General features: G+C 37.2%; 3 protein-coding genes across 4 annotated transcripts; all 3 read left to right on the forward strand.

Moving 5' to 3' along the window:
• Positions 1–850: 850 nt before the first annotated feature.
• On the forward strand, positions 851–3,827 carry LOC103980002 (transmembrane emp24 domain-containing protein p24beta2). 2 transcript variants are annotated; one of them, XM_009396285.3, is made up of 5 exons: positions 851–967; positions 1,350–1,559; positions 2,540–2,726; positions 2,805–2,912; positions 3,460–3,827. In XM_009396285.3, exons 2-5 carry the CDS (start codon positions 1,350–1,352, stop codon positions 3,591–3,593), a joined length of 639 nt encoding a protein of 212 aa, XP_009394560.2. In that variant the 5' UTR covers positions 851–967; the 3' UTR covers positions 3,594–3,827. The 2 variants fall into 2 exon arrangements, with proteins under 2 accessions (XP_009394560.2, XP_064998364.1); XM_065142292.1 differs by lacking the exon at positions 851–967 and adding an exon at positions 998–1,130.
• Positions 3,828–6,406: 2,579 nt separating this feature from the next.
• On the forward strand, positions 6,407–11,129 carry LOC103980001 (uncharacterized). The gene is made up of 6 exons (XM_009396284.3): positions 6,407–6,960; positions 8,447–8,483; positions 8,551–8,787; positions 8,871–8,918; positions 10,237–10,679; positions 10,836–11,129. The coding sequence occupies exons 1-6, from the start codon at positions 6,662–6,664 to the stop codon at positions 10,927–10,929; spliced, it is 1,158 nt and encodes a 385-aa protein (XP_009394559.2). The 5' UTR covers positions 6,407–6,661; the 3' UTR covers positions 10,930–11,129.
• Positions 11,130–12,543: 1,414 nt separating this feature from the next.
• Positions 12,544–18,793, forward strand: LOC135634226 (heat shock protein 90-5, chloroplastic-like). The gene is made up of 19 exons (XM_065144553.1): positions 12,544–12,920; positions 13,675–13,748; positions 14,725–14,850; positions 14,931–15,024; positions 15,133–15,216; positions 15,315–15,458; positions 15,537–15,653; positions 15,847–15,894; positions 15,966–16,046; positions 16,167–16,271; positions 16,357–16,497; positions 16,614–16,706; positions 16,822–16,899; positions 16,981–17,235; positions 17,300–17,402; positions 17,503–17,677; positions 17,795–17,900; positions 18,112–18,201; positions 18,286–18,793. Exons 1-19 carry the CDS (start codon positions 12,648–12,650, stop codon positions 18,493–18,495), a joined length of 2,397 nt encoding a protein of 798 aa, XP_065000625.1. The 5' UTR covers positions 12,544–12,647; the 3' UTR covers positions 18,496–18,793.
• Positions 18,794–19,318: the final 525 nt, after the last annotated feature.

A 19,318-nucleotide genomic window follows, 5' to 3' on the forward strand; every position in this document is an offset into this window, starting at 1 on the left:
CCATTTCTCTTGATGCTAAAAGCCAATCTCTTATGTCATAATTTCTGTGCCATTAAAACATTGGCCTCAGTTTTAATGTAATTTTTAATCAATAAATTGGTGCTAAATATTTCAAATAATGCATTTTTGGCTTTTGATTGATGGATTGGGGCATAAAAAGTAAAACAATTGATGATTATATATTGTTTGGTTTCTCTAAAGATATATGCAAATATGATGTATTGCAAATAAAATGACGACAAAGAAAACCATTTTGTGATGGATAAAGAGTAATTTTATAAGATAATTTTATAGTATTTTCAATATGTCAAAAAATACTATCATGTAATATAAATATATTATAATATAATATTTATAAAATTATTATGTTGTATATTATTTATTTATTAGTGTCCTCACTGATACTAAGAAGACATTGTAATATAGTAAAAAAACATTGTAAAATAATATTTTTTTTTATTTTTAATAATATTAAAAATATTATAATATAATAAACACTTTATTTTTGTATTAGAAAAAACCAAAAATATTAGAAACAAACCAACAGTATTTACTATAACACAGTAAATCCTATATTTTTAATAATTATATTTTAGTATTACTAAAAATATTATATGGACCAATCTATAAGAAAAAAAATGATTGAAGCTATTTCATATAATAAAAAATATATATTATTTAAAAATTCTGAAAATGATTTACACTTCTCACGAATATATAAATGCGAAGAATAAGATTATTTTCTGCAGGACGGTATGAAATGGCAAGTTTATAACAACTGTTATGAAGGGTGACTACATAACGGCCGTTACATCCAGCTTTTCTTTTATTTATCGATTGTGATTTGTTATTTATTTTATTATTATTATACGGAAATAAGCGCAGAGCAGAAGCGAAGCCGTCGGCGATACGAGAGAGAAAGAGGTAATAACAGGAGGCTAGAGAATTCCAGGAGGCGAAGCATCAGGTGATTTATATACCAATCCCTTTCGATCCCTTTTCTGTCTCTTCTGTTATGTGGATCTTTGTTTCTGATGCTTTAACGCGATGGATTCATGTGCTTCCCAAGAGCGAAGTCGTCTTAACAGTTGATTTCTGAGTTGCGATGTGTTTTTAAGAGGAAATCAGAGGTGGATGGCGTAGATCCAAAAAAGTTGTTAGCTTTTTGAGCCCTTTGTAACTTCGATTCTTGGTAGTTTGAGCTCTTCGTCGAATGGTTTTGCTGCAGTCCTGACCCAATTCTTCTTGTTTTCTACTTGATGTTGCAATTTCACGTTTGTAGTGAACCTACGGTTGCAAGGTGGTAACTTTTTGTGTTCTTCGGTCTTCTGTTTGGAATTTGTATGCAGATGGAGGGACGCTCTTCGACGATTGCGTTCTTGGCGTTCGTTTGCTTTCTATTGAGATTGGGATTAACTGATGGGATCAGATTCGTCATTGATAGGGAAGAGTGTTTCTCCCATTCAGTTCCTTACGAAGGGGACATGGTTTACGTGTCATTTGTTGTGGTCAAATCTGATACTCCCTGGCACTACAGCAATGATGGTGTTGATCTTGTGGTACGTTTTCCGCTTCCCTTTTCCTGAAGAGCATGTGTTCTGGAGACTAGTACATTAGAATCAAAGTATATATTCAAGAGATTATTCTTCGTTATCTCTGATTAGTAGTTGACAGTGACTGCTCAAGTATTGTACTTTTGGATCTAGAATGCGATTTGGAAGAGCTTACTGAGGCCATACACAAACCCATTCGACCCATTTGACTTTTAGAAGAATCATATAAATCATTTCTGATGTGGGTTCATGAACCAAGTTAAATTAGTGAGAAAGGTTATAGCTGAACTAGTCCCTAAATGTTCTGATTTAAATGGTAGTGCATTATTTGAATAAAGAACTTGTTGGTTGATTAAAGGTTAGATTAGGTCCTGTAGCTTTCCAAACAGTATTGGAGATTCCTTTTTCTTAGTTTATCCTCAGATAATATTTAAAGTGAAAAATAACATGACTCCTTTTGACTGTCTAGTTATTTTAGCTCAACAAAATGAGAGAACCCCATTTTATTTTCTTTTATTGTATTCTTTGTCTACTTCATTTTTTGGGGGGTGCAAGGGGAAAAATATCCAAACAGCAAAATTATCTTCAACTTTGATGGATGTCTAATAAGGAAATCTGGTGAGAGTCATGCTATATGATGTTAAATAAAAAAAAAACAGAGGAAATAAGTTATAAGAAAATTGTGTTGATTTTAATGTATAGTATTCAACAACACATTCTTTGATGCACTTCCACTGTTTGGTATGTTTTTGTATTTTTGTGTGGCCAATGGACACATTCCATAATTTACCTGCTAATCTAACTTGTCTGGGAATTATGCCATGTTGCTTTCTCACTGTTGAGTTGTCCCTATTACCCACCTACAAATAGGGAAGCAAGAACTAAGGATTCATTATTATGCCAATGATTTCGGTGATATTATGATATAGAATGTTTTTCTGTAGTAACATCATCACAAACCTTCTATAATTACAAGTTTTTGCCAGGTAAAAGGTCCACATGGTGATCAAATCCATGATTCTCATGACAAGACCAGTGAAAAGTTTGAATTTCTAGTTCAAAGGAGTGGTCTTCATCGTTTCTGTTTCACGAACAAGTCTCCTTACCACGAGACGATTGATTTTGATGTACATGTCAGCCATTTCACGCACTATAATCAACATGCAAAAGATGGTTAGCCTGCAAATGTCTTACTTCTGATGTTTGGGATGCACCAAACTTCTTGTAATGATCTTCTCTTACTGTTTGCAGAGCATTTGGCCCCTTTGCTGGAACAAATTGCAAAGTTAGAAGAAGCTCTTTACAACATACAGTTTGAGCAGCACTGGCTGGAAGCTCAGACTGACCGCCAAGCACTGGGTATTTCCTATATCTTTCTTTGGTAACAGTAACTGATTTGACTTGATAGGAGAAAACTCTTTCAGGAGTAAGATGGCTAAATTATTCTTTCCTCCTGAGCTTTATCCACTTGTCATAATTGTATTCCTATACTCCTAATAGATGGACTTATAGTGTTGCAGGGAAATTGCAACTTTCCTGTGAGACATAAATGATCATGTTATGATCACATAGACATTTTTTATGTCAATGTCTTAGCATGCTTTCTAAGTCCAAGCAACTCTTTATCAATAAGAAATGCAACCATCTAGACCTAGCTAGAATGGGCCGATAAAATTAATAGATTGTAAAATTTGCAAAACTGCACCAAATAGACTAATTCAATTTAGCTCGTAGTTGATTATCTTAGAAAGAGCCTTTGCTTGGAAAAGCTTGCTAGAAATATTGTCCGTTCTTTTTCTGTAACAAGGCATCTTTCTGTTTTAATCAAGATAGCTTTTGTGTTTTTCATCTTGGATAGCTTAAATATCCACTATCTGAAGATTCATTGTGATCTGTGCAATTGCAGTAAATGAAGCAATGAGCAGGAGAGCAATCCATAAGGCACTCTTTGAATCTGCCGCCCTTGTTGGGGCTAGCATTCTGCAAGTCTTTCTCTTGCATCGCCTTTTCGAGCGAAAGCTTGGCACCTCCAGGATTTAGATCTGTCTTGTTGCAGAATGGAGTTTTAACATCCTCAGGTATTAGTGTTCAACTTTGAGGATGCGTATCAGTCAGCGTGATTTTGTGCCTTAAGAGTAGAAAATTTGTAATCTTGTGTTTTATTTTACTGCTGAAACAGTGCAGATTAGCATTTGTTTTTATCGTTTCTGATCATCCTTGTTAGGATAATGTAATGGATTGGCTATGACATGGTGTCCTTTAAAGTTTTGGATCTGTGACATTGTCATTGAAGTATTGCCAGTGCTTACAGAAATGCTACAACCTCAAGCAACTGAAACAATTCCACAAAAGCAACAGGGAAATCTGAATGAATCACAAAAGACAAAAAAGAAAAAAACATTGGGATGCTTGCTCCATGATGCCTCTATCAGTATGGGATCTGATGAAAGTTCAAAGGCAACCGATGCCTTCTGAATTAAAAAAGGAAAAAAGGAGAAAATTATAGTATAGCATGTCTTGTCCTCCAAATACCCCACAAGCCAGGATGACTTTTCTGAAGCCATATAACTTGGATTCTGTGGGGTTGACTTCTCATGTTCTTCTGCTTTCTCCTAAGAAAAAGAACTCAGGGTGAGTGTATTAATCTTTCATCTCATGAGCAGATTAAGTAGAACTTAAGCTAGTTTGGTCAAGTGATGTGCACTCCATGGGCTTGGCAAGAAGCACCGTGTGTAACCAAATTACCTTGTTGTACTGTGCAGGTGGTTCTTTGATGCTTCTCTACTACATACTGACAAACTATACATGGATGGGTACAGACTTATTTAAGGAATTTTGTCTCTGTTACATTTGGCCAGACTAGTAGATGGGTGCATGCAACATATTGTTGGTGTTCTACCTGTACTATAGGACATAGAGAGGCCCCGAGTGTTGCATTAGTCACCTTCTTGCTAGCTACCTTATCCTTTAAGAGACTGAATGGTTTTTGCATCTGAAGTTATGGTGTATGTCTTACATCGATCCTCTTTTTCGTCTTCAGTGATAAGGTTGCATATATTGATTCTCTTCAGATCCTGTTTTAGTGGGATCTTCAAGTGTGGATTGTTTTTCTCCTCTTTCTTGTTAACCTTTGGCTGTTTTTCAATCACAAAAGAGTGACAACTATTTCTGAAAAATATCTCCGCTTAGTTATTCCTAACTAAGCAGACAAGTGTTCTTTTGTAGCTTGTGTTTCATGCCAATATGTTCATAATGAGATCTATGTGATCCTGTCAATTATTTTCATGCTAACCATTTGGTCACTTGGCTACTTAAAAGGACTGCTGTGAGGCAAAGAAAGGGATAGATCATGAAGGGGAAATTGATGATGGTAAGAGCCATTCAAACTCCAAACTGATCATAGTAAAAAAATAAATGGTGGCTCATGGTGCATCAGTTAAAGCCAACCTTTCCATCCATGAGTCAAGGAAGCATGTGATATGCCACTACTTAATCTAGTCTCTTGCAGGGGTTAAGGCCATATGACATCTTCTCATCCTAATCTAATCTGAAAAGGTACAAAAATATGACTGAAGGGTCATCACTTGAGCAGGTTTAGATTGACCCTTGATAAGATTCTTGAGTGTTTCCATCCTCATCAAATCCAAACTCATTGGATTCAGTTGAAGTTGACTTCTATTCTAATGTTCTTCCCCAAAAATAATTCATAGAATTCCCAATGGCCACAGCTGGTGACACTTGCTCAAGGACAGCTAAGATTACAGACTTATTGACCTTTTTTTATTTGATGGATGAAGAATATTAAAACAAATCCATTATGATGTCAGAACTCTCAGAACAGGGGTTATGGAGATGTCTGTTCATCCCTGTAGCAGGCCATGACTAACTCAAGACAGTGTTTCTTCTGGCTGTTCCATGAGAAATTTCTTCCTGGTGATTCACACAGACACAGATGACATGTGGATTTGTCTCAAGAAAGGATAAGAATACAAGAGATGATTTTTCAGAAAACAACACCTCAACTGTTCACCTTTGCTTTCCAAGTTGGAGTTCCCTTGTCTCTGCCTGGTGCTCCCACAGGTGTACATTTCAACAATCCTCCATGCCATGTATAAAATATTTACATACTGAGATATAGATTTGTTTATATGATTGTTTGTCCCAAAGAATTACATTTTGCCTTTGATTCTGCATAAAATCCTGCAAGCAGTATCTATCAAAGCATTGTGTTCATGTGGCTGAATGATTGTCTACTGCAGATACTCTGAAAGAGATGTGACTGTTCACTCTTCAGTATCAGTATGTTTTTATCTCCTTTTCTTGAATTGTAACCATATCAATCTCTTCATTTCTCCAGTGAAACACCCATATGATTTAAAGTTCTTGATCTCATTTTCTTGACCAAATAAAAGCAGATTTGGAAAACTTTGACCTGCTGGAATGATGGATCATCATCCAAGTTACTTGAGTGATTTGCTGCCTGTTAAAGGTACATGAATGATTCAGGGAAATGCACCAGATGAATCTAAAAGCAGAACAGCAATTCACCAAATCTAATAAGGGATTAGGGTTCGATGAAGGAGCAATATATTCTTATCATCTTATGATCACACATCAAGAGATCTCATTCCAAATATGTCTTTTGAGAGAAATAATAGTAAGTGTTCATGGAGCCATATATATATAGAAGAATCCGCAGTATCCGGAAAGCACGTGAGCCACAGATAAAGTCACGTGCTTATTGCCATTTCCCTCCCTCCCTTTTCTTATAATTATAATTATTTTCTTTTCTTTTTTTTAAATCCATCGCTCTCTCTTTCCCCCTATATTTTTATCCATTTCAAAAATAGCAATAAATGTTTCTATTTCTTCGTCCCCCTTCGCCGTTCACATCCGTTCGCTTCCTCGAATCGAGCTCGCTCGAATCAGGAGACCACACCGAGCCCTTTCTTTCCCTCGAATCCAATCCTCCGATCCCCACCCCCTTCCCGGAGTGCGATCAAAATCGATCCTCTTGGCCCCTCTCGCGGCGAATCCGACGATTCGAGAGGCGTTAGAGAGGCGAGGAGCGTAGAGGTACGGCCTTGGCCGGTGTTCTGGGGTGGGAGATGGGCGGGGTGACGTCGACGATGGCGGCGAAGTTCGCATTCTTTCCGCCGAGCCCGCCGTCGTACGGGGTGACGGCGGCGACGGAGGGGCGGCTGGAGATGACGGACGTGCCGCCACGGGAGAATGTGGAGGCCTGGCGGCTGCCAACGAGGCGGGGGACGGAGATCGTCGCCATGTACGTGAAGAACCCCGCGGCGAGCCTCACCTTGCTCTACTCCCACGGCAACGCTGCGGACCTCGGGCAGATGTATGAGCTCTTCTGGCAACTCAGCAAGCACCTTTGCGTCAACCTGATGGGGTGAGGGCTTCGTTTCTCCCTTATTCCTCGATAAAAGTTGCTCTTTGTTCATGTAGTAGTGGAGTTGAACATACAAAGCTAGGCAAACTCTTCCTTTCTTTGCTTTTCCCAGAACTTTTCGTTGGAAGATGAATTTGATCTGAAATTGTATCTCAAGAACCTTTTTGATTGACATAAAGAATTTGATCTAAATTTTTGTGCCTTGGTAGTTGCCACGACGCTTTGTCAATGCATTCACTCTTATGATGGTTGAATTTTCACACAGATGGCTCTTTGAAGAGAACATCTTTCGTGTGCATTTAAACTAGAATTATGCAATTAGATCTGATTGTTGTTTTTTCTGTAGTACAGACTAAACCAATTATTTACTTATTGGGTTGAACAGATGGCTTTAGCTTGTTAAACAGACTAAAGCAATTATTTTCCGTGTTTGTTCTCATGTTTCAGTGGGGGTGTTCTTTAAGAGGCTGTATATAGTGATATAGTGTTACAATAGTTTTATTGTCTTATCGAATGATTCATGAGGTTACATAGATCTGAAAGATTAATGGCAATAATGATTTTTTGGATTCATCCACAGCACAGCAGGATTTTCCAACATCCTTTTCAAGCCTAATAAATGCATGTTGTTCCCCCACCAATGAAGAGACAGCCAAAGCACCTATTGAATGGTCTTTCAAATAACCAAATGGCACTGATTTGGGGACCAAGCAAGTCCCCAATGTGTCTTTAAAGATGATAAGATTATACATAAAGAAAAAAGCATGCATGTTATATAGTGAAAAACCACACAGGTTTTAAATATCTTGAACTAGGACAAATGATTCTTGTTGTTATTGATTGACATGCCAATTTTTACCTAAATTTTAGGGAATTGGGACTTGCCAGGTTAGTTGCCTTTTGAATCCGAGTATCATAAGTGCTACCAGTTCTTTCTTTTCAGTTGGTCCATCATGTTATCTAAGGTTATGAATTAGTTGAGTTTTAGAGTGCATGCTGATAATGTTAATAGTTTTTGTAACATATTGCTTGTTCCATTAATTGTTGGAATGCAAAGCAGATGAATAGTTAGGTTGTGAGTTGTGACATTAGTGCGCATGTGATAGGCCTGTATTTATGTTACAGTACAGAATGACTTATCTAGTTGAGTAGGTATCCTGTGTTTTAACTGGTAGTGCATATATTAAAATATGCTACAATAAAGGAAAATAGTAACATAAATGCTTGACTTGAATGGTTATTGGCAAAAAAAACAGTATAGCAAATACTTTTCTAGGATATCTTCTCTTTTTTCTTTTAAAAAATTGTAATATATTGAGAGACTGAGATTCCATGCAACCAGAGTTGGGTGTTTTTTTGCCTCCTGAATTGATCTTGAGTATTTACTCTTAATCTAATATGTTTGCCCTTCTGGGTTTCCCTGTGGTTAGTTTGGTGTTTCTGATATATGAATATGTCATTGAATATCCAAGTCATTTTTCTTCAGGTATGATTATTCTGGATATGGCCAGTCTTCTGGAAAGGTAGGACAATTATACATGATTTTCTTGGCTCACTGTTTAAATAGTCTCACTGTTTCTCTGCTTGCAGCCGAGCGAGCAAAATACTTATGCAGATATAGAAGCTGCTTATAAGTGTCTTGAAGTAGCTTATGGTACCCATGCAGAAGACATTATCCTTTATGGACAATCAGTTGGTAGTGGGCCTACTTTGGAACTAGCTGCTCGTTTACCTAATCTGAGAGCAGCTGTTCTCCACAGTCCCATTTTGTCTGGTCTCCGTGTCATGTATCCTGTAAAACATACATACTGGTTTGACATATATAAGGTTCCTACTTTTCTTCTCATCAAAAGTTTCAGTCTAATTTTTCCTCACAGTTGTATCTAACAGAACTTGTTGACTCTCTGCAGAATATTGACAAAATTCCTTTGGTCCAATGTCCAGTGTTGGTAATACATGTAAGTATATTGCTATAGTGTTTATGATTTTTCATAGCAGGCTCTAAAATTCTTCATATAGAAGACTGTGAAGACTGTTGTATTGATCTTTTTTTTTTCTGAACTAAAGTAATCAGCACTTAGTAATGCTCTCGTATATCAAATGTTCATTGTGCCAAAAGGAAGTTATGCAGGCTAGACTGAATATCAAGACAAGAATTTTGTTATAAAATTGAACAAGGATATGGTATCATCCTCAATCAACTTGGCATTGATCTTCTTTTTCTTGGTTATGTCATGTTTAAATTCATTCGATCATTTTGATAAATGGTACTAAATTCTAGTTTGTCAAAGCTGAGTTATTTGATTTGCATTTTGATAACCAGCAGGCATAACAAGCAGTTCACTTACCATCAGGCCACAAAAGTTGACATTTAAAGTCGCATCCATGTTAAACACTTGTATTATATTATAGTCATAGGACAGATGAACAAGGAATCATTGAACTTGGTATAGCATACCTGGTTTTGAGATTACAGATTCTTTGGCAAGTAAATTATAAAACTTTGTGAAACTTTTTCTTAACAATTTCATGCTCACTAAGCAACTCTTTGTTTATTGAAATGCCTTATCTCTACAATGACAAAATTTGTATAAGCTCCTAATAGTAGGCATGATTATGTAGATAGCCCTCTATTTGAAAATCCCTAAATCTGGATACAGTCATGTTTGTTGACCTGGTTAAGCCACATTATCTTTTATTGTGGGATTTTGCATCCCAATTAAAAAAAATGGCACTATGTTACAAGTTTCTCAATTTCGGTTCGTACCGGTTTACCAAGCCTTGCTCAGTATACTACATATCAAGGCATACCGACGGTACATCCAAAAAGAGCTGAAAAACCTCCAAAAATACCTGGAGGTAATAGTCCAAATATTACCGAGGCATACCAATCGATACATCTCAGTAACGGTCCAAATTCGGGGCGTACCGATCAGTACACCTTGATAACGGTCAAAATCCTAGGCGTACCAATTGGTATGCCTCGGTATCGGTCGGATTTCGACCATTATTGTCCGGTACAGACCCTGTATCATCCGATACAGGGTCAAAACACTGGTACCACCTAGTAGAGGCCGGTTTGCATCTCGGTATCCTCTCGGACCGGTACATACTGTCTGTATCGGGCAGTAAACTTCGAAATTGAGAACCCTACTATGTTATACACCCCACCTTCACATTTTCTTGTGCAGGCATACTTGAATTCCCTATGATTTTTCTCCTATGATCGTCCTCCTAGTTTGCATACAATATTAAAACCCTCATTGGTGTTTGCAGGGAATGGTTGATGATGTTGTGGATTGGTCCCATGGAAAGCAGCTGTGGGAGCTGTCCAAAGTGAAGTATGAGCCTCTATGGGTCAAGGCAGGCAATCACTGTAATTTGGAATTGTTTCCAGAGTACATAAGGCATCTTAAGAAGTTTATATCAGCCATAGAGAAGGCACCCCCACCTAGAACTGCATCTACTGAAAGCTCAGTTCCACAAGATCCTCCTAGTATGAGCTCTGATCATTTGGACCACCAAAGAAGCATGGATAAGATGGAAAACCCAAGATCAAGTACTGATCATAGGGAGAAGGGTGGGAATAGTACGGACAGGAGAGAGAAGCCAAGATTAAGCACAGACAAGAAAGAAAAATCAAGAAAGAGCTTTGATATCTCAGACAAAGCGAGAAATAGTATGGACCAGCAAGAGAAACCACGAAAGAGCTTTGAACGGTCTGATAAAACTCAAAGACATGCCAACTTTTTTTAAAATTCATATACATAGTTTGTTACTGTATTATACATGTTTATGACAACTAAATCTGTGAATTTTCATAGTTTTGGTTACAGAATATTCCTTCTTCTGATCAGTTATTGAAATGGTTGCAGACTTGGAGGGATGATAAAATCGGTCAGCTTGTGCAATATTGACTGTTTCAAAGGCCCTGCCTCTCAGTCCGAGGAGTGCAAAGGTCAGTGCTAGCATTGGGTTGCTTGCGTAAGGATGTAGTGATTGTTTTAATTGTATGGAGTGTTCTGGTGTTGGAACCATATCTCTGTGTTTAGTTGAGAGGAGGTAATTCTTCAGTTGTTTTTGCCACTTTGTCTCTCATAAAGGCAAATTTCTTGTGCAGTCCAGTGGAATTAAAATATAAGCGATGGTTTTCAAAGCAGTGTTTTGCATCCTTTATGTTGTGTTTTTATGTCAAATTGCTTGTAGTCTTGTACTCACAAGTTTGTTTCCAACTCTAGCTGTAAAAGGAGATCATCCATCTTTATCTGAATAAACATCAATTGGTCTGATAATGCTTCCAGAAATGATGCACCATCTAATGAAGAGGTTACAATTCAATTTGCTCCTGCAATATTTGGTGGATCAAACTTTGATGTAATCCATGACCAGAACCTCCTCCCAGTCACTTTTTTTCTACCCTCTTCTATGATTTGCTAACATACTTGACTTCACTTAGTTACATGATAATCCAGAAAGCATACAAAATGTGATGATCACTTCAATAGTACACATAAATCAGTTATTTCCATTGCTGAACCAAGATAATTCTTCTGTAGATTAAATTACAAGGTATTCACCAACATAGCAGTCTTTCTGTGTACTATTTTGGTTGTTTCCTCCACAAACTGAGCTCAAGCTGCTCTCCAAACACACCCAATCCTTTTATTCTATTCTTCATTTCACTAGTGAATTCTGGGCCATGCTGATGCTTGTATTACATGCAAAACATCTACTGATTTCTACTCTCACAAGCTCTAAAATGTTAGCAGAAAATAAAAGGCAAAAGAAAAATCTCATAGCAAATTTCTTAAGGTATTTTTGTAATCAATATCCAAATTATTGCACTGCAAAAATCTTCTGCTTGTGTGGTTCATATGAAAGTGGTGAGTAGTGTTGTGGCAGCATCTATGCCACATGATGAGAGATTTTATGCAAAGAAAGAACTGTAATCTAACATCATACATTACCACAGTAAGGAAATCAAACTCCCTATTCTAGGATGACCAGTTGTCCAAAGATAAGTTTGATCCCAAAATTTAACATTAATGGCTTTTTTTCTTCCTCAAATTCAATTTTTTTTAGTTACATCAGCTTTGTCTACCACATTATTTTAGTATTTGAGATAAGGTTTTAATTAATTATAGCTAGATAAAATAATATTGTTGTTATAAGTCTGCAAATTGGACTACTTAATTGAGTTCATGCACATCTACTACTTAAGAAATATCATCTATATTTTTGGAGAGATATATATCTCCAATAATGATAGTGTATGTGAATATATTGAATCACCCATCATCTCCCTCATAAAAATAATTAAAATTATCCTTAAAAATGAGAAAAAAATAATATTTCTACTTATATAGCTAAGACTAATATATTTTATTTTTAAAAAATAAAATTTAATTTTAAAGGACATTTATGATATCTAATGTCAAAAATGTTTATATAATTATTTTAGATCATCCATCATGTGTTACATTAAATAAAGTGATATATTTAAGAAATCATTTTTTGGTGCTACCCTAATCCTTGTTCTAGAAGCCTCTATAAGTTTCCATGTTTCCTCACCCAAAACCCTCACTCTCCCCCCGTCCTATCCAAAAGCCTCTCACAACTATCCTCAGCACAAAGCAGCACGAAAGGAGAAAAAGATCTCATTTTTATCGTTGTTCTCCGGCGGATCCATGGCGCCTGTTCTAACCCAGAGCGTGGGCACTTCCTCTACTGCCTCCCTTCACCCGCCTTCGACGCCTCTGAGATCCAGTTCCGCCCGAGCGCTGGGGTTCCGGCCCTCGTTTCTGCCCCGACCTCTCCTTTCCAGGAGCAGTTTTCCTGCGGCGGGCCTTAGATGCAAGGTCCAGAGGAGGGAGCGCAGGATGGGACCCCGGTGCGAGGCGGTCGTCGCCGAGAAGGAAGCCGACGAGGCTTCGGGGGAGAAGTTCGAGTACCAGGCTGAGGTGGGTCTTCGTTTCTTTTGATTCTTCTTTCCTTCTGATCCACTTTTCATCTTTATCTTTAGTCATGCAAGTTGGGATTTTTCGGCCTGTAGAGCAGGAAAGCTTGAATCTTATCTGGTATGCTTGACACAAGAAAGGTTTCTTCTACCAGAGTATAGTTCTTCTGATGGGTTCTCTGATGACGGTTTTTGTGCACATCTTGTGTTAGCTAGAATGTCTTTTTTTCAGTTTTTACGCTTTTCTCTTTTTCGATGAACAATTCTTTTTTTCGTTTTGGGGCTTTACTACAGGAAGCGTTTTAGTACTACTATTTGATTAAGTGGGTAGACATCCTTGCTTGAATGCGACTTGCTTTTATATCGAGTACTTGGCTTTTCTATGTCGTCTTTGATTCAGAAAGCTTGGTTTCTACCTTGCTTTGCATTCTAAGTTATGTGAAGAGATGTGCATTTTCTGAGTCCCGATTTATTAAAATTTTTAGGGTGACCTGCTGAACCTATGCATGGTCTGTTATTATACATGTTTGGCTGGTTGGGTGTACGAGCATTTAATATAGTGACGTTATTGACATTCAATCCAGCTGTAAAATCTCATGCTTGATACAAATTCAAGAATTTGATATGAACATATCATTTAAAGATTATTTCCTCATTATAACTTTTTAATTTGCTATCACCATTGTCTTATGCTATGTGCTGTTGCCATTTGATGTTGATATCCGATATAAAGGTATACTAAAAGATTTGGACTGCAGGTCAGCCGCCTATTGGACTTGATTGTTCATAGTCTGTATAGCCACAAGGAAGTGTTTCTTAGGGAGCTCGTAAGGTTAGTCTACTGATTTCTGCCAGTTCTCCTTTTGTGGTTTGTCTGTCCAACATGTAGATGTGATGCATTTATACTTAATTTTGCTTAAATCTTCCTTGTTATTCATGCATTTGGTTTTTATCACTAATTTTAATTCTACCATTTGGTGCAAATAAATAATGGGATACCTATGGAAGTATATAACATTACAAGACCAAAAGCACTAGTGTTGATCATCTTGCAATTTTTTTAAAGGTTATTTCTCAAGAGTGATGGATATGATTGGCACTAGTCTTGTGTAATATGGGAATCATCCGAGGCTCAATTCCTTCTTTGATGGTCATATGAGATCTTGCATTAATTTTCGGTGTTGATATGCTTGTATATCTTTTTCGGTGGGTTGATACCAGACCAAATTTAGAACTAAAACAAATTGCCTTTTCATAGTGGTTTAAGAGGGGGTTCAAGTGTGAATTGTGTCAGATAGTACATCCTTTGGCTGCATACAGAAGATGATTATTTTTCACTCTTAATTTTTTTAAATTTTATCTGTGAACCATGACTGAATAATGGCATTTGATACTGACTACTGTAACATCAATGGCAGAGTATTCACATATTTTGAAAAAATTCTGCTTATCCACTCTCTGTATCTCTTTAGAGAAGTAACTGAATTAGTTTTCTTTTGAGGGTACAATTCCTTTTTTGGCGTGCAACTTGTAATCATGAGGTCTTTTCATCCATAATTCCTGTCATTTTATAGAAAAACGAAGCTGAATTTATTTCCTCTTGGGTGACCATGATGAAACTTTATATTTGTGCTCTAACTGCTGCCCAGCACCACCAGATATATTTATACATCTGAAGTTTGGCTTATTGTGGGGATACAATTGCCTTATATGCCTTTCTTCATTCCTTCTTTGTGGAATTTGGAGTCATGAGGTTCTTTATGACACATTTCCATGGTATGATTTTAATTAGTATATTGTGTCCGCAGCAATGCAAGTGATGCTCTGGACAAGTTGAGATTTTTGAGTGTGACGGATTCCTCGCTACTTGGTGATGCTGGTGACCTGGAGATACGGATCAAGCCTGATCCAGACAATGGAACTATTACTATAACGTACTTCGCCTTATCTTTTACCCTTTTTCTCCTTATATTCAGACAGAGCAGTATGTAATTTTAGTTGTTTGAACTTGCAGAGATACTGGAATTGGAATGACCAAAGAAGAGCTGATTGATTGCCTTGGGACTATTGCTCAGAGTGGTACATCAAAGTTCTTAAAGGCTCTCAAGGTATACACCCGCTTAATCATTTGTCAACTATCACACATTCATAAGTTGCATGTACGTAATGCTGAATCTTGTGCTTTTGTTGGGCTTCTGTTAATGAATGATATGTAGGAGAACAAAGATGTGGGAACAGATAATGGTTTGATTGGCCAGTTTGGTGTTGGATTCTACTCGGCTTTCCTTGTGGCTGAGCGAGTACTTTTTTCTTTTATGTTTAAACTTTGTGTTTATTTAATTGTTCCAAAGATGTTTGTGTTTTATGTTCTAAACAATTATTGCTGACTGATGAGCAGGTTGTGGTGTCAACAAAAAATCCAAAATCTGATAAACAGTATATATGGGAAGCAGAAGCAGATAGTAGTTCTTATGTGATAAGAGAAGAGACTGACCCTGAGAAGTTAATAAAACGTGGAACTCAGATTACCCTTTTTTTAAGAGTATATGCCAACCCTTATCTCTTCCAACCTGTCATCTTGGTGTGTTCAGTGGTCCTAAGCCTTTTGCTTGTTTTACAGGAGGATGATAAGTTTGAATTTGCGGATCCAACTCGTATCCAGGGATTGGTGAAGAATTACTCTCAGTTTGTCTCCTTCCCCATATATACATGGCAGGAGAAATCAAGGACAGTGGAGGTGAGGATGTAGTTATTTGCCAACTTCTTTCTGTTGGTTGATCATGCACACATTTACACCAGTCATTGCTATGTTATGTTCTGTATGTTCAAGGCCTTTTTAGCTTCAGTATGTGAAGAAAATTTTGCAGATTTATTGATGAAGCTCCTTTGTGTTTATACTCATCTGTTTGTTGTCTAATTGTGTTGGATAGGTTGAGGAAGAAGAGGAACCAAAGGAAGGAGAAGAAACAAAACCAGAAGTAGGGAGTCTGATGGCTCATTTAGTTGGTTTTGTACTTAATATCTAATGTAATCCTCTGTTTATTGGCAGGAGGAGAAGAAAAAAAAGAAGAAAACTGTAACCGAAAAGTATTGGGACTGGGAATTGGCAAACGAGACAAAACCTATATGGGTAACATCAGCATTCTTGCTTTATGAAGCTGCAACCTGTGGCTTAAGTGTCCTAGACTTTTTACACCTAATGTATTAATTAGTATTTTTCTAAACTAGTTTCATCCATGTCAATTCTCAGATGCGAAATCCAAAGGAGGTTGAGAAAGATGAATATAATGAGTTTTACAAGAAGACATTCAACGAATTCCTGGATCCTCTTGCTCATACCCACTTCACTACCGAGGTACTTGCTATCATCAGAGCTTTAAAAGATGAAAGAAAGATCAACATGGCATGGTCAAATTTGACATGGTTTTTAAATTGAACAGGGTGAGGTGGAATTCAGAAGTGTTCTCTACGTTCCTGGGATGGCACCTCTAAATAACGAGGATCTAATAAATCCCAAGACCAAGAATATACGCCTGTATGTTAAGCGGGTATTTATTTCAGATGATTTTGATGGTGAGCTGGTAAGGTTTGATAAAATTCTTACTCATGTTAACGTGTTTGTAGTTATGTTGTATATTGAACAAGTTGTGCGGTTCATACGTGTCTCGATGTGCTGATTGTGACACCGAAATTGCAGTTCCCACGGTACCTGAGTTTTGTGAAGGGAGTGGTTGATTCAGATGACCTTCCTCTTAATGTTTCGCGCGAGATTCTTCAAGAAAGTCGAATTGTAAGTTTGATTGTGTTTAAGCACATTGGTGATAGTAGCTACTGAAGTACAAACAAACAACATTTTTCTTGCAATCTGGAATTATCTATTTACAAACTATTCTTGTTCATTACAGGTAAGAATTATGCGAAAAAGACTTGTTAGGAAGACATTTGACATGATTCAAGAGTTATCTGAGAGTGAAAACAAAGAGGTTCGCAGTCTGAGCTGACAGTCTCTACTTTTGTAGTATAATCTTGTGTAGCATTTGATTAATCATATCAATTTGTTGCAGGATTATAAGAAGTTCTGGGAGAATTTTGGCAAGCTTCTGAAATTGGGTTGTATAGAGGACTCTGGAAATCACAAGCGACTGACACCTTTGCTGCGCTTTTACTCTTCCAAGAGTGAGGAAGATATGATAAGTTTGGATGAATATGTGGAAAATATGGGTGACAACCAGAAGGCTATATATTACTTGGCAACAGACAGCCTCAAAAGTGCCAAAACTGCTCCATTTGTGGAGAAGCTTGTCCAAAAGGATATTGAAGTAAGTGTTTGGCTTCAAATTGTTTTAGTCAATAAAATGCTAAGTAATTATGTGTTACATGCAGGTACTGTATCTTGTAGAACCTATTGATGAAGTTGCTATACAGAATCTACAGACATACAAAGAAAAGAAGTTTATTGATATCAGCAAAGAAGACCTAGAATTAGGTCAGTTTTTTTTGGTGAAGTATTTGTTCTTTTCTTGTATTACTGGCATTCGGATTAGTGACTTCATCTGTGAGTTGTTGATGGAAATTTCTTGGTATAGGTGATGAAGATGAGGTAAAGGAAAGGGAAGAAAAGCAAGAGTACAATCTTCTATGTGATTGGATGAAACAGCAGCTTGGTGATAAGGTAGCAAAAGTCCAAATATCCAAGAGGCTTAGCTCTTCACCATGTGTACTTGTTTCTGGGAAGTTTGGTTGGTCGGCAAACATGGAAAGGTAGTGTTGTTTTCTTAGTTGATATATTCGACACCTTATGTTGATTTAGTGGCCACCTTTCCCATCAGTTGCATCAAAATACCCTTGTCCAATGGAGGCAATGCTTGTCTTTTGTAGACTCATGAAGGCACAGACCCTTGGTGATACATCAAGCTTGGAGTTCATGAGAGGGAGAAGAATTTTAGAGATCAATCCAGAGCACCCCATCATTAAAGACTTGAATGTAAGACACATGATCTGCTACTAAATAATGTCATTGTTTGTTGTGAAGGACAACCTTTATTCTGTGGAAAAATTATTATAGATAATTTATAGGAAATATACTCTACATGCATGGTTTATAGATTTTTCTTGTGGACTGCCTTAATAATAAATATCTTGTAGAGACTTAATTCGTATATACACAGATTTCTTGAACTGTTGTTTTATTGCAGGCTGCATGCAAGAATGACCCGAGCAGCACAGAAGCAAAGAGAGCTGTTGATTTATTGTATGATACAGCCCTGATCTCTAGTGGTTATACTGTAAGTCATTTTGATCGCATCTCTTTGTGTCAGAAAGTTGCTGCTTCTTTTTCTTGTTCCTAACACACAGATATGATTCATCAGCCTGACAGCCCTGCTGAATTGGGAAACAAAATATATGAGATGATGGCCATTGCTCTTGGCGGAAGATGGGGAAGATCAGAATCAGATGAAGTGGCAGAAGGAGCCTACTCAGAGGCAACAAGCTCCGAAGCTGGCTCTTCAGAGACAACAGAAGGGGAGGTGGTTGAGCCTTCAGAGGTGAGGCCAGAGAATGATCCTTGGAAGGATTAAACATCTCAATTAGGAATTATTTCTTCTATTAGATTCAATGAGGCAAGAGGCGATTATCGTGTAGGTTTGAGGACACTAATCACTTTCGTGAAATGAGTTGAACAGGTGATATAAATGAGAAAAGCAGCAGTCACTCGTTGTGTTGGGCATGTTCAATTTTCCTAGAACACACACAAGGCAATCAATTTGAAAGAGAGAATCTGATCTTATAAGTACTACTCTTTCAAGTTCCTCTGCTTCGTTGCACCATGTTGAAAGCTATCAAAACTAGTAAGCATTAGATTTTTGGGAGATTCAAGGATTGGAATTGTGTTTATCTTAAATGCTTCTCAGGTGATTATATAGAATGATGTCTTCCTTGTCCCCATTAGATTTGCAGTTTTCAGAACTCAAAACGGTAAGCAGTGCCATATCTACATAACAAGGCATCTTTTTCCAGCTGCAGAATGAAATCTTCAGTGTCTATGATAGTATTCCTCCAAAAGCTGCATATTGAATTTATGGAGGTTGAAATCTTGCACAAACTTTCACTTCTTTGGCATTGTTAAGGTGATTAGCTGCTGTCTTATAACTAATGTTGTGGATTAACTAGGTTTTCAGAATTAGGGTTTATTTTATCTAGGATTGTCTGTGTTAAACTCTGTTGACTGGTTTAAGTAGTAGTTCATACTATAGATTCTGCCACAGGTTAAGCTGATAACCGTTGTCTTAACTACCTAACCCAATCATTAGTTGAGATTGCAATTGATTTGCTATCCGAAACACAGTCTAATTAATTCAAAAAAAAAAAAATTCAACCGAACCCAATTTGGTATTAAATGAA

Source organism: Musa acuminata, chromosome BXJ3-3 (assembly GCF_036884655.1).
Source record: "Musa acuminata AAA Group cultivar baxijiao chromosome BXJ3-3, Cavendish_Baxijiao_AAA, whole genome shotgun sequence".
NCBI classification, from domain to species: domain Eukaryota; kingdom Viridiplantae; phylum Streptophyta; class Magnoliopsida; order Zingiberales; family Musaceae; genus Musa; species Musa acuminata.